At 37.8% G+C, this 14,082-nt stretch overlaps 1 protein-coding gene across 1 annotated transcript; it reads right to left on the reverse strand.

Annotated features, from left to right (window-relative positions):
* Positions 1-5,089: 5,089 nt before the first annotated feature.
* Positions 5,090-13,143, reverse strand: LOC107784617 (iron-sulfur assembly protein IscA-like 1, mitochondrial). The gene is made up of 3 exons (XM_016605774.2): positions 12,792-13,143; positions 6,123-6,240; positions 5,090-5,379 (listed from the first exon to the last, which is right to left on the reverse strand). The coding sequence occupies exons 1-3, from the start codon at positions 12,979-12,981 to the stop codon at positions 5,286-5,288; spliced, it is 402 nt and encodes a 133-aa protein (XP_016461260.1). The 5' UTR covers positions 12,982-13,143; the 3' UTR covers positions 5,090-5,285.
* Between the last annotated feature and the right edge of the window lie 939 nt (positions 13,144-14,082).

The following is a 14,082-nucleotide window of genomic DNA, read 5'->3' on the forward strand; positions in this document are numbered from 1 at the left end:
TTACCTCGGCAGAAAGGCTTTCTCAGGAGGACCTAACAGATCTGAGGCTAACATCAAGGTCACAGATAGTTGAACTAAAGAGCCTATTATGCTCGATAGTTTTCTTGTACTTCTCTTCCAGCTGGGCATGTTTCGCCCCCGCAGCAGCAAGTTCTTCAATTTTGGAGTTCAAGGCTGCCTCTAAGTTAGTCACTCTTTCAGGGGAGGCAGCCTCGCATTCGGTTGCAGCAAGAACGACGTTATGGACTTCAGCCCATTTGGCCCTGGCTTCATCAAATCTAACCCTCAGCGGACCAATTTCTTGGCTAAGGGTTACCACTTCTTGTTCGCTTTGCTGCAAACGAGCCTCCAATACAACAACCTCAGCAGCTTTAGCTTCCAGCTCCAAAAGGCGAGCGACATTTTGCTCCTGCTTTGCCAAAAGCTAATCCCATGCGGAGGCAGTCTCTTCCTTTTCACAAATCAACCTTTGAAGGCCCTCAGAAGCAAGAAAGTTGGCCTACAAAGCAAGAAGGGTAACATTCAGGATATGTTTATACCAAAAATAGAAGAAGTAATAAAGGAAGAAAGGAACGTACCGTTGTGGTGTTGTGCATGGCGTTGTTCAACAAACACTCTCCCGAGAGTGCCTGAATCTTTTCCCAATCTTTCTCTGAAGCCAAAGACTTCAGATAATTAGCAAGCTCCACCGGTCGGGATAGCAAGTTGCATTCAGTGGATCTTCAGAAGGGGCAGCATAATTTTGTCCCAGATTCCCATGAACTGGAACTGGGAAAGAGGAACACCTTCTTCGTGGTCAGGTGCGTCCGGTGGAGATGATGTAGCAGTTGCTAGTGGAAGAGTGGATGAAGATGGAAATGATATAGCAGTTGCTGGTGGAGAAGTGGATGGAGATAAAAGTGATGTAGCAGTTGTTAGTGTTGGTGAAGATGGAGATGAAGCTAATGGAGTTGAAGAGTGAGAAGCAGCTGCATCAAATGCAGTGCTGGTTATTGGATGCTCGCCAACCAAAGACGGCAGGGACCCGATACTCAGCCTCACAGCACCGGGCACAACAATCGGGGCTTGAAAATGAGAATTGACATTATCTACCAAATCAAACTCTCCCCAAAGTGCCGAGGCATCGTCCTCGGTTGGTGTAACTATCTCAACAGGTCGAGCATCCTATTGAGATGATGAGGATCACCTTCTTCTATGTAGAGAAGCTCCCTCATCACTAGCTTCTTCATCATCGCCAATCGTCATAGTGTCTATGACCGGCCCGGAAGGAGGACCATTCACCATCGCTACCGGAGATGACTCAGGGGCATCGGTCATCGCCCTCTTATTCTTTTCCCCGGCCGCGGATGAGCGCCTTCTCTTTGGTTGTTTGTCCTCCCATCGGGGACTACATAAAGAAACATTTACGCCTGAAGCAGGCCCGGAGACACCAGTTCGAGTAAGCGCCTCGTAAAGCAGCTTCGTTGCATCAGCAGAATCAGCCAAGACGTCCTCCTCGGGAACAGCAACAGAGCCCACAGGTAGACCTAATTTCATAGACAAGTTAGAAGGGATCAATCAAGTTCTTCACATGAAAAATTAAAACAAGGTGAGTTTGAATTACCGTGATTCTTGGCCTTCCACTGTATTTAAGGGCCAGTTCTTTCCACAAGCGAGTTTCGGGCGTCGTAACGTCCAAGATCCTTTTTACCCACCTATCCAAACCTTCAACCGCCGGTGGGATCCATTAAGTTGCTGAAACAGGCAAAGGATGGAGTATCAATATGGCTATAGAAGAATATTTAGTAAAAGGAAATATTAAACAAAGAGCTTACAAGTGCGATTCCAAGCTACCGGAAAGGATGAAGTCGTTGCTAGAATGATGTCGTTGGTGGCAGCTGCAACGAACAGTTCCATCCACTCACGGTCGTTGTCATCATCCATGTTAGACAACAGAGCATGGTGGCCACGCTTGAAGAGGTTTATCATTCCCCCGTGGAAGATCTTGGGAGAATAGAGATTCATCATATGAGCTAAGGTTAGCTCTTCTCCAGCCTCATGGCATAAACGCCGAAGGCAAGAAACCGTCCTTCACACAGAAGGACTTACTTGTGCCAAACACACTTGGTAGCGGAGGCAAAACTCCACAATCACGGAGTCAAGCTCTATGCTCAAAGAGAATGCACCCAAAGTAAAGGGATACGTGTAAAAATATGTAAAACCCTCCTTGAGTAGGGTCACTTGCTCCGATAGATCAGGAGCAATAATATCCAAGTCATGGCAGTGACAGTCTTCCTTCACAGCAGGAATGTTAGAAGGACGGATGGAAGAAGGATACCTATTGACGGCCCATGTACGAGAGTTAGCAGTAGAGAATTTCTCTTCGAAGTCTTTTGTGGTAATAAGACTTCTAGGGATGATGGAGCCCACTATTGGAGGAGCGGAATCCTCGGTCTTTTTCTTGTTCTTGGAAAAATCGGTACGCTTTGAGGAAGAAGCTATTGTATGGAAGAAGGAGAAGGTTTTTGTTTAAAGAGAATTAAAGAAAAGATGAAGAGCAAGATGCAAGTCAGATACATGAAGCTTGAATAATTATGGAGTATAAGGGAGAAGGTTGATGCGTATAAGTAAAAGTTTTGGCAGCTAAATTTATGGCCGTGATTACCTCGATAATCGGCAAAAGGTGTGCTGAATCGTGGGATGACACATGTTCGGGGCATTAAATGCAGAGAGACGTGCGTCTAATCAACCATCAGAAGCTTTCAGAGGGAATTGTAGTAATTCCCGCCAAAAGAGTGTTTCTACCAATTTTTCGGTAACACAAAGTTATGTCACCAGATAGCAGGGGGACTATCTGTATAGGATAAAATATGCTATGACACGTGACCGTCTAAAAAAAAGACACGTGAAACCCAAGATGGGGTGATGGCTAAAGATTGAAGGCAACTGTTTCATTTGTCACCGGAAAGAATAATGCTCATAAAGATATGATAAATGTTCTTCGCCCGATAGTATTTAATAGAGAATATTCCATGGCATTAAAAGCGATTACCCGTTACATAGAATTTGGTATGTTCACTGTTATATCTTCATCAATGACCCTCATAATTGACATTAAAGAAGGGCACGATATTAGGACCTCCTTCCCAAGACATAATTATAAATAGTGGGCTCAGTTATCATTGTAGAGGGATACTAATTTTCTGACAAACTTATACTACATTATATACAAAGCTTAATACAATCTTATCTTCTTGCTTTTTGATTTCGTTGTTGTTGTGTCCGGAAACCATGTTCCGGGAACTGTTTCTTCTGTTGTTTTGTCTACATCCTAAGGCTAAGTATTGCATAATTCTTCGGTTATTTTATTATTTCAGGATTAAATTAATTCACTTGTCTAGAAACCACGTATAAATTTAATTGTACTATTTTACGGGTAAACAAATCTGGCATCAGTTATTAGGGTGGTCGAAACTTTAAATCATTTTAGTGATGCATCAGGACTTATTGCTAATCAAGATAAATCTAATATTTTTATTGCTGGGGTGGATAAATTGACTAAGGATCAGTTGATAGCAAAAATAGGATTCACTCAAAGCTCTTTCCCAATTAGATATCTTGGGCTTCCCCTTTCATCTAAGGAATGGAACAAATTGGATTGCATTCAACTAGTACACAGAATAACTAAGAGGATAAAAATTGGATACTCTAAGCAACTGTCATATGCAGGCAGATTGCAGGTAGTTAATTTTGTGTTGTTCTCCATCTACAACTTCTAGAGTTCTGTTTTTATTTTACCTCAGGCAGTAGTAAAAGATGTGGACAATATATGCAGGGACTACCTATGGGGGAGTACTGAAGATAGAAAAAAGCTAGCACTGGTGGCATGGGAAAGAATATGTTTTCCTAAAAAGTTTGGTGGGCTAAATGTTAAAGGCAGTAAACTATGGAATGTGGCCTTTGTGGGAAAATTATTATGGCAGTTGCTTAATAATAAAGAAGTTCTATGGGTGAAGTGGGTGCATGGATTCTATAAGAAAACGTATACTAACATTTGGACTCATAAGAAGTTGACTGCAGTTGGTATTGGAAGAAAATTAATTCTCTGAAGGAGGACATGTATGGGTGGTATGAACAAGGAGTATACAAACTGAGTAGGGGTGGTGGCTATTCAATAACTAGGAGTTACATTGCATTATTAGGGGGAATGCAAAGACTACATATAGCGGATCTGATATGGAGCAGCGTAGCACAATCAAAACACAGGTTTTTTCTGTGGCTTGGAGCTCAAAGGAGACTACTTACAAGGGAGAGGTTGGTGAAGTAGCAGATTCAAGTAGAAAATATGAATTGTTGTTTATGCGAAGAACAAACAACTGAAACCAATCAGCATCTATTTGTGGAATGCAATTGGATAAAGAATGATCGTGCCGAGGTGTTGCAATGGTTTGGTGTACAACTGCAAGAAGGGAACATAGGGAGCACAATGAACAACATTAAAAAGAAGCAATGGAAACAGTTAAAGAAAGAAGTGGTTGCAGCTACAATGGGAGCTATCTTCTATCATACGTGAAAGGCAAGAAATTGGAAAATCTTTAAAGGAGTAAGTGTAAATATTGCAGAGGCTGTGGAGCAGATAAAGAAGGAAACATTAGTTAGAAGGAAACATTAGTTAGATTAAATGATATACATATGTCAAAGAAGGCAAGTAGATGTAGAGATTTCTTGAGGAATATCACTGATGTATAGACTTATGCTGAGATTGAACATTCATAGTACCTTACTGAGAAGGTGATTATGATGTAAAGTGCTCAATAGGTGTAATCATTTGGTTGATCAATGGTAAGATTCACAATGTTACTAAAAAGAACTATACATATATGTTTAATTTGAATTCTTCTAGGGTGGGGGTAAGACTGCGTACATCTTACCCTTCTCAGACCCCACTTGTGGGAAAATACTAGGGTTGTTGTTGTTGTTGTTGTTGTTGTTGATATGTTTAATTTGTCTTTGCTAGATTCTAAGGTCTCGTTTCATCCACGTGACCGCTAAGACAAGATGCAAGTTTTACTGTTTGGCAGTTCGTAACTCCAGAACTTCAAAGCAAGGATTGCCAAAAGAATCTTTCCACTTCTGTAGGATCAGTAGATTATACAACCGCCAAAACTGGCATTTCTCACATCCAATAGATACAATAGGAACATATGTACTAGTACAGCAAATAATTCCAGCAGAATCTTTATTTCATCCTTTGTCTATCCTAGTGAAAGTAGATTATAAACATCAATGTCTCAGTGAAAATCATCTCACTTTCCAGCTCCTCTACTAGCTGCTGTCATGAAAGACTCGCCACAACCACATTGCCCTTTGGAGTTCGGGTTAATAAATACGAACTCAGACCTGCGCATAAGATGTTAAAATAAGTCACTAACTCAGACAGCTTTGGACAAGTCAAAATGTCATAAAAAGATTTGTAGCAGCGGTTCATAGGACTGCCACAACTGAGCAATTGATGCCAGAAATGTTTTAATTCTTTTCTCGACCCCGGCCCCCCTGAAATCTTCTGCGCCAGCATATCTCACAGTTACATAGTTTAGCTAACCACAAAATGATCCTTTGTTAGAGTAAAACTAACCTGAACTAGAAAATCCAGAAAATTAGAAGATACAAAAGAATGTCTCCCTTATCCCACTTTAAGTCTTCACACAAAGGATTTCTGGACTGACAACTTCATATTTCTCAAAACTATATTTATAATTGCAAATATTCCCAGCATAATTTGCACATAAATAAACAATAATCAGATCCTAAATGACATTAGAACATTTATTAAGGTTTGTTACATGGAATTAGTATAAACTAAAGCAAAAAAAAAAACACAAAAATAAACACCCTAAGAAAAATTAGCGGCAACAGGTAGGAGTTGGATGAAGCAGCAAGTGACAAAGCTGCAGAGGGGTCAAATTGTGCCATCCACTCATTGTGCGAGATTACTAATACTAAGTACCTTTCAGTGCATTTCATCCAAAATAGCAAAATGAACCACTTGTCCACAAAATTAACAGGATTCGTACCTAAAGTGTTTGAGAGTCGACTTAATAAAAGCAACCAGCAATACAGATATCGACAAGTAAATCCCTTACCTCAATTTATCATCTACAAAATCCATCTTGGTACCAATCACGTGCATCAGTGCCTTAGGATCAATAAGTATTTTTACTCCCTTATCTTCAATCAGTTCATCAAATTTACCCTTCTCATCTAGAATGTTCAAAGGATTGTGATTAGAAACGAAACCACAACAAAAATCCATATAACAATCAGTTTGAAGTTGTATAACAACATTAGAATCCCCCAACGCCATAGACTAATTAGTCTTGCTGATGGATTTTTTTGTGTGCATACGACATTGAATAGGCTCAAAGGAGAGAGCGCAATAAAAAACCAAATACCTGACACTTCAGCCCCCCCCCCCCAAAAAAAAAAGAAGGTAAATGACAATTTGCAACAATGTTATCAATAAGAGCATAGAAGAACTAAGGTTTGCGATGGCACAAGTATAAACCAATTTAAAGCATGAACTTCAGTAAAGAATGGTGCAAATAGGAATAAGATAAACATATAGGAGCTGATATAAACACAAAGTCACAAACAAACACTTATAAATATATAGGAACTGATACTGCTATTACATGAAACACGTGAAATAAAATTCATACAGATTTAAGTTAAAAGTCATTTCAAATTTATGATCTGATGCAAAATGCAGTTAAGTTACAATTCAAGTTTAACAAATAATTTCTTATAAATTTCTTCTATATTCCTAAGTTCGTAACGTTTTACAATTAATATACCACTTTGCCAGTTATTTTGATTTTTTGATGTTTTACTCTTCCAGAATCCACAAATTCAGCGGATTTATACCTACGTTAAGCTTGTCAATGAGAAATAAGACATTAGTGCCTTGCTGCCTGCATGCACTTAACGCCACTTAATGACGGAGACACCTGACCTGTACCTATACTTAAAGAGTTTACATGTGCCTCAAGCAAACCTTTAAATCCACTAGTTCGCAAACAAATGAAGAAGCATATTTTTCATGCAAGTACTAATTCCAGGACAAAATCCACATAATATTGGAGGCAGAATTCACTCCTCCCATCGACCCACGTTTTGGTTAGGTGGGGGGAGGGGAGAGGAGGTATTTGCATGATTTGCTTTAAAGTTTGTAGACGATAATAGTCGTAAACTGAGCAAAAATAAGTTTGAAAGCCACTCTAAAGTGCAAGGCAAAAATATGATATAATTGAACATGCTTTATGAAAGTCCAAAGACTTTTTAGTCAGTGAAAACAACTCGAAATGAAATTAAGTTATTGACATTCTTGACATGGATGAAAATTATCTGCACTAAATGAAGTCATGAAAGTCCTCTTAAATGTTTTACCATAACACATGATCCATTACGATTTTTTTAATCTCAAATAATCTGTTAGTAACCGGCAAATATAGGTCCTGAGTAATCTTTAATAACAGTAAAAATCTTAGACCACAAAATATTGATAGCAAGGGTGGATCTACTAAGGAGGGAGAGGGTGCACAGGCACCCGTAAACCTCGGGGAAAATTCTCTCTCTCTCTCTCTCTCTCTCTCTATATATATATATATATATGTGTGTGTGTGTGTGTGTGTGTGTGTGTGTGTGTGTGTGTGTGTGTGTGTGTGTGTGTAATAATACCCTATATGGACAATGTAAATAGCAACATCTCTGTTCAAAGCAGTGTAGCACCTAGAACCTCCATATCATGGATTTGCCTTTGATTGATAGCTCATAGTTATGATTATTAATCATCGGATGGACTTGCTATCTGCCAGAAACGGAACGAAGATAAATTGGTTACGATATAGGACCTATTTCAAGCCGGGTGCAGCAGACTGGGGAGCATTCTTATCTCCAGAGAAACCAAGGCCAAAACTCAGATTCTATCATGTGCTCTTCTATATAAGTTGTTTTTTATGCCGTTTGTTCTGTTCTCCAATATTTTATTTATTGTTCTTGAGTTTTTACAGCGAAATTAACTGTGCCATGGAAGTTGGGAATTTTGAAAGTCCGGTCCTATAGGAAACAAGAAGTTAATGACTTATTAAGCGTATGTTGTTTCTAATGTCGAGAAACACAAGGAAGCTATGCTAGTTGATCATAACAGTCTGGAAACCCCTTATCGAGCAGAGCAAGTACCGCTGAAGGAGCATAATTAGTATAAAAATAAAAAAGATAAAAGGTTGAGCATAAATTAGAAAGATTCAGTTACATGCTTTTCCTCAGCAAATTTCATTCTATTATTTGATTGATAAATATTTTGCAAATCAAGAAAACTTGGTCAGCAGATTTACATCTCAAAAGGAAAATGTAATGCGCTATTTGAAACAAAAAGGCAAATGCCAATGCTCTCCTATCTCACAGAAAAAGGAAAAACAAGAATACCCAATTCTCCTTTGGCACTTCGGTTTCATGAAATTCTTGCTTCACAATTTGCTAGTTGAAGATAAAATTTTTACCAATAAACCAATATTTCTAATATATTCCATTTGGAATCTTTTACAAAACCAAAATGTTGCATTTCAAAATTCCTGTAGGGCCCTCACGAATTTCTTCTAGAGCGCGTGCTGTAATCTTGATGGATTTTGTCATTCCATCATGCATTAATTACGACCAGGACTGCTACTATTAACATGTAACCAATCTTGGAAGCTCACAAAATACAATGATTGCAAGCGATAAAAACGAGGCCGGTGACTTCAATTGAACACATCGAACCAAGGAGTCCACAGGCTGCAACCGCACTCCTATCATCTTTCCAGCCAACAAGAAAGGACCTCTCGACTGAACAAGGTGAGTTATCTGAGTTTTCTCTTCTCAGCATTCTAACGATCCAAATGAAATCTAGGGTATTTTAGAATGTAACTAAATTATTGATCTCCTTTTGCTAAGAATGTTTTGCTTTCTTTTTCTGATTAATGCCCATTTTACGATTTCTTTTCTACAATCTTTGTTAGATAAGACACAGGATCTCTCCTTTCGTTTATTCACTTTTTTACCATATTTCTCCAAATGTGACTTTAATTCTTAATGAATGATATCTCCTACATCTCAACATGTTTTCATGATAACCTTAGATCATGCTTTCCATTAATATATACATCCATGCCCCAGCCAAACGACAACCCTAGCATAGGCTTTTCCAATATGAAAATCCACAATATAGATCCTATACAATTGGCAAGATCTCCTTCTTTAACTACCAAAGACAACTCTTTATTATCGATTAAAGGATATTGATAAAATTCCTTGCTCAATCTATGTTACACTCATTTGGTATGCGCATCATAGGGTTTTAATATTCTATATATTCTTTTATGAGAATTTTTAATATTCTACATATTTACCACCAAAAGAGTGGTGGAATGCTAAAGCTTCCTACACCCTTAACCAGATATCTCGGATCGAGTCCTGAAAATGGAGTCCCCTTTGGTATGGAACGCTACCCCCCCCCCCCAAACAAATAAAGGGCTTCAAGCAAAAAATATTCAGCAGATTCTTGCTTCGAAAGCTTCAATCTCATTGGTGGTGGGAATGGTTTCTCAACATTTTAGTGCATACACTTCTATGCTTCCCCGTGTTTTGTTCTTTTTTTCCTTTTCAGGTTGGCCAATGATAATTCCAGGATAGAAGGAATTTTTGCTCCTTGTGTTCTGATTTGCTTTCTCTGATTAAAGTATTTAAATTATTTACTTCCCCAAGTGCCAGAGCTATTCAAGGAAGCCAGCTTATAAACCTCCCTTCCTATTGAGCAATAACTTAATGTTATATCTAGCCATTAATGAATGTGATACACATATTTATAAAAAATTGTATGTGATACTCATATTCTGTTTGCACCACTATCTTATATGCTGTCCTTGTTCCTTTTTTCTTACTGTAATTTTTTAAAATTATATTTACTGCACTGCCTTTTATTCTTTTCATTGGTTAAGCGTATTATCACCCATTGATTATCTTCAGATTACAATTACAAAAATATTTACATCATTTCATATTTTTCTACTAGTTTTACTTGGCTTGGAAAAAAACCCAAAGGACTTAGAGCCACGAGGGGGCAAAAATGACCATCAAACGAAAACCTTAAATTCTTACCTCAAGCATCAAGTTCTTAAGCAAATAGTAGTTACACAAAAAAAGGGCAGCCCGGTGCACTAAGCTCCCGCTATGCGCGAGGTCCGGGGAAGGGCCGGACCACAAATGGTCTATTGTACGCAGCCTTACCCTGCATTTCTGCAAGAGGTTGTTGCCACGGCTCGAACTCGTGACCTCCTGGTCACATGATAGCAACTTTACACAAATTCCCTTAAATTTTCCATATATAAGTGTTTCATTTCTGTGAAAGCTACAGAACAGTTTTGTGGACTCCATCATGAAGTAAAATTTACTTCAAAATGTTACACATTCCTTTTTGTTCCTCTTTTTTTCTTTGGCATTTGTTTTTTGCGCCTTAGTGCTTTCTTTGGGAAGGAGCTAGGCAGAGGTATTACCTGATTAAATGCCATTCAAGTTCTTTAAAGTAGCTTACATCATACCACTTGAATAGCCCACTAATGCCAACTTCTTTATTCCTCTACACCTAACACGCGAAGCTTGAACAAAGTCAGGGATGCCCGACACAAACAGACCCAAATGTAGCTTATGCGTCAAAATTCAAATGCATTTAGCTCAAAAAGAACAAAGCTGTAGCAAGGGCATATTATGAGCCTAAATCTGCTCTGTCAGTACTATGTAACCAGATCGAGGTTCTTCTATTTTCTTGATGGTTAGCAATGAGCTCCTTCTTAGCATTTATATTAGAAAGAGTAAAAACATCATCTTATAACCAGACAGTGACGCAACCAAAAGTTTTGCAATCTATTTCATTATTTCTGCAAGAAAATGCTTCATAATGAGTACACTTTTCCCTACTTTACTACAGATGGACCTACCGGGCCCAATAGTGTATACAGTTTGGTCTCAGGAACAGCAGTACGAGTTACTTAAACTGTTGGCGGTGGTGATCAATAAAGATTATATATGGGGATCTACATTCAGAGAGGAAAGCTGGGAGTTCGTAAATGAGCAGATACGGAGAAAGCATCCACACTTTACGGTTAGTCGTATGAAGGCAAAACTAAGACATCTCAAGAGAAAATACAGGTTATTTTCAACTTTATTGGCCAGCAAAGGAGTCCAATGGGATAGAAGAACTAATGCAGTATGTACCCCTGAAGAGGTGTGGGCAGAATATGTCATGGTAAGCCGTGTTTCTGCTTCACTACACTGATATAGAAGGATCAACCTAACGAAGAAGAGCCATATCGAGAACATCACTTATCACGAAAGAAGTACAAAAATACTTTTTTTTTAAATTACTTATCACGAAAGAAGTACAAACATATCTTACTATCTTGTTGTCTTTATTCTGCTTTTATATGGCTTTTGGTGCTGTCCCTTCTTGTCTATATTTTCATTAATGTGGTGCTTATACTTTCCTGAACCGAGGGTCTATTGGAAACAGTCTCTCTATCCTCACAAGGTAGGGGTAAGGTTTGCGTACACACTACCCTCTCCAGACCCCACAGTGTGGGATAATACTGGGTATGTTGTTGTTGTTGTTGTACTTATCAAAAAGATATATTCTACTTGACATTAATGGAAGTAAGGAACTACTGATCATAGACAAAAATTTTAAAATTCAAGGGGCGACCACTAGCTTCATGCCTGCTATTAACTATTTTCACTCTTTTGACAATAAAAAAAACTTAGTCCCTATCAACTGACCCACTTCATATGCCAAATTTTGTTGTAGGCATATCCACTGGGAAACCAATTCCGTAACAAAGGCATTCAGCCAAGGCTTTTTGATGCCATGCGCGACGTCTTTGAAAGCGGAGTTGCAATAACGGATGAGCATTGTTAAACAAGGCTCTTCTCAAGACGAAAGGTGTTAGTATTATCATGTTATACCATCTGCCAGAGTTACATCCATGATCATAGTCTGCCCAGTCTAAACACTATTTACTGTAACTTCTCCTTATGTCTTGAATTATAACATCAGCTGGATCTTTTACGCAAAGTACAGAGATTATTCCATTTTCCTTAGATTAATTTCCTGCTATAACTGTTTAACGGATAAATAAATCACTAAATCACTGCATCAAAGGGTGTAGCCTATCAATCAATAAAGTCCGTGAAAATCATGGAAGAGCAGAGTTCATCCAGCAGAGGCAAATATTAGTAGGTAATTTCTTCCAACTGGCCTCAGCCTTGTTGGGTTGAGTTATCCAGCACATGTACTGTAGGGAGTATCAGCTACCCAATGGAATAGTCAAAGAGCACAGACACCACCATTATTAAGTAAATGACTATCATAGTGTTTCAACATGTTCTTGTTTAATATACTTTCTTCTAAAACTTCTAATATTTCTAATACGTTTTATTCTTCTAATATTTTTTATTTGTATTTGCATAATATTGGCCTAAGATAAGTTTAATATTAGGGTAACGTGGTTGTTGTTGTTGATGACTAGCAGTAGGATCACATTTGCAACACCTAAGTCCTGAATTCGCCTCTAAAAACCTACGCCAAATATTCAACATCTCTAACTTCCAACAAAGTTAAGACCAAATTTTGGCAAAATGAAAGCTGATTTATTGTAACACAAAAGATAAACATTTAATTTAAACATAGAAATTTCACAATACAGTATAAAATAAGATAATTTTACCGGCGTAATTGAGGGTGTAGGATAAGCCGTTGCAGCCACGAGCTTTAACGCCGAGCTTAAGGAAAGGGCGCTGCCGTTGCTGAAGGAGATTGCTTATTCTAGCTGCGGCGGCGTCCGTAAGAGTTATGGCTTGCCGCCGCACTGCATTCCCGATTCTCTCCGCCGCCTTTGCCACCACCGGCGACGCCATCGATCCCGTTTTCCAGGTCGCAAAATGAAACGGATCCTGTTTTTCGTTGTTAGAAGTTGCTTTTGAATATTTAGGGGTTGTTATATATTTTTCTGATATTTCTGGGGTTTGTTATGAATTAAACAGCACTATAACCGCCTCCAATGTAAATTGCGTAATCGCACTAATTTCCCAAAAGAGAAATTTTGCACTTTTAGTCCTTCATTATTCGTACATTTTAATTGTGGTCCTTGTGTTTCCTTATTAAGCACATTGAGTTTCTTAAGCTTTTTGGAGTTGAAAAAGAGAGCCCATTTGAGGGAAATACTGGTGATGCAACGTACAGTAAAGTTATGGTTAAAGTTGCAACTTTAAGACCATCTCCAGCCTTACCCTAAATATTACACCAAATCTTTAGTGTAATATTTGATGTTTTGATGCTCCAACCCAATATCATTTCCTACACTATTTTAGTGTGTAAATAGTGTTACACTTTATCAATATTTTTTTATTTTTTTATTATATAACACTTTTAATTTAACATATTATAAATTTTACTTTTTTCATTTAGGTCTCTAATATACCTAATTATTTTTTATGTAATATCTTTATAATATCAATTTTACATCTTAATTTTGGTGTATAATTTTTATAAACTAATTTTCATATATATTACTTTTATATAAAGTTGTAAGTTAATTTTATTATAAGTTATAATTGTATAAAAAAATATAACCATAATAGGAATGAAGTGAGCCATGAGATTTTGCCAAGTGTCATGTGAAGAAAATGCTATGTGACAGTTTTGAGACAATATTAGTTAAGTTAGGTAAAATTAGTTTATTTTTAAAATTTGAATTTTAAAATAATTAAATATTATGTTTTTTTTAAGGAAATAGTTTTTTCAAATTAAAATTATATACTGAAACCCACGCTTAATATAACTCCTCCCTCCACGCGTGAAACTTGAAACATATCAATTCCTACAGATTCGACTTTCATTTCCACGATCTCACACCACGATTTCTAACTCCTAACCCACCCATTCTTCTGCTGGGATTCTCAGTAATATGATTTCACTTCCTTTTGAAATCAGTTTTCTACTTTAACAATCAGTAATTC

Source organism: Nicotiana tabacum, chromosome 2, assembly GCF_000715075.1.
Source record: "Nicotiana tabacum cultivar K326 chromosome 2, ASM71507v2, whole genome shotgun sequence".
NCBI classification, from domain to species: Eukaryota; Viridiplantae; Streptophyta; class Magnoliopsida; order Solanales; family Solanaceae; genus Nicotiana; species Nicotiana tabacum.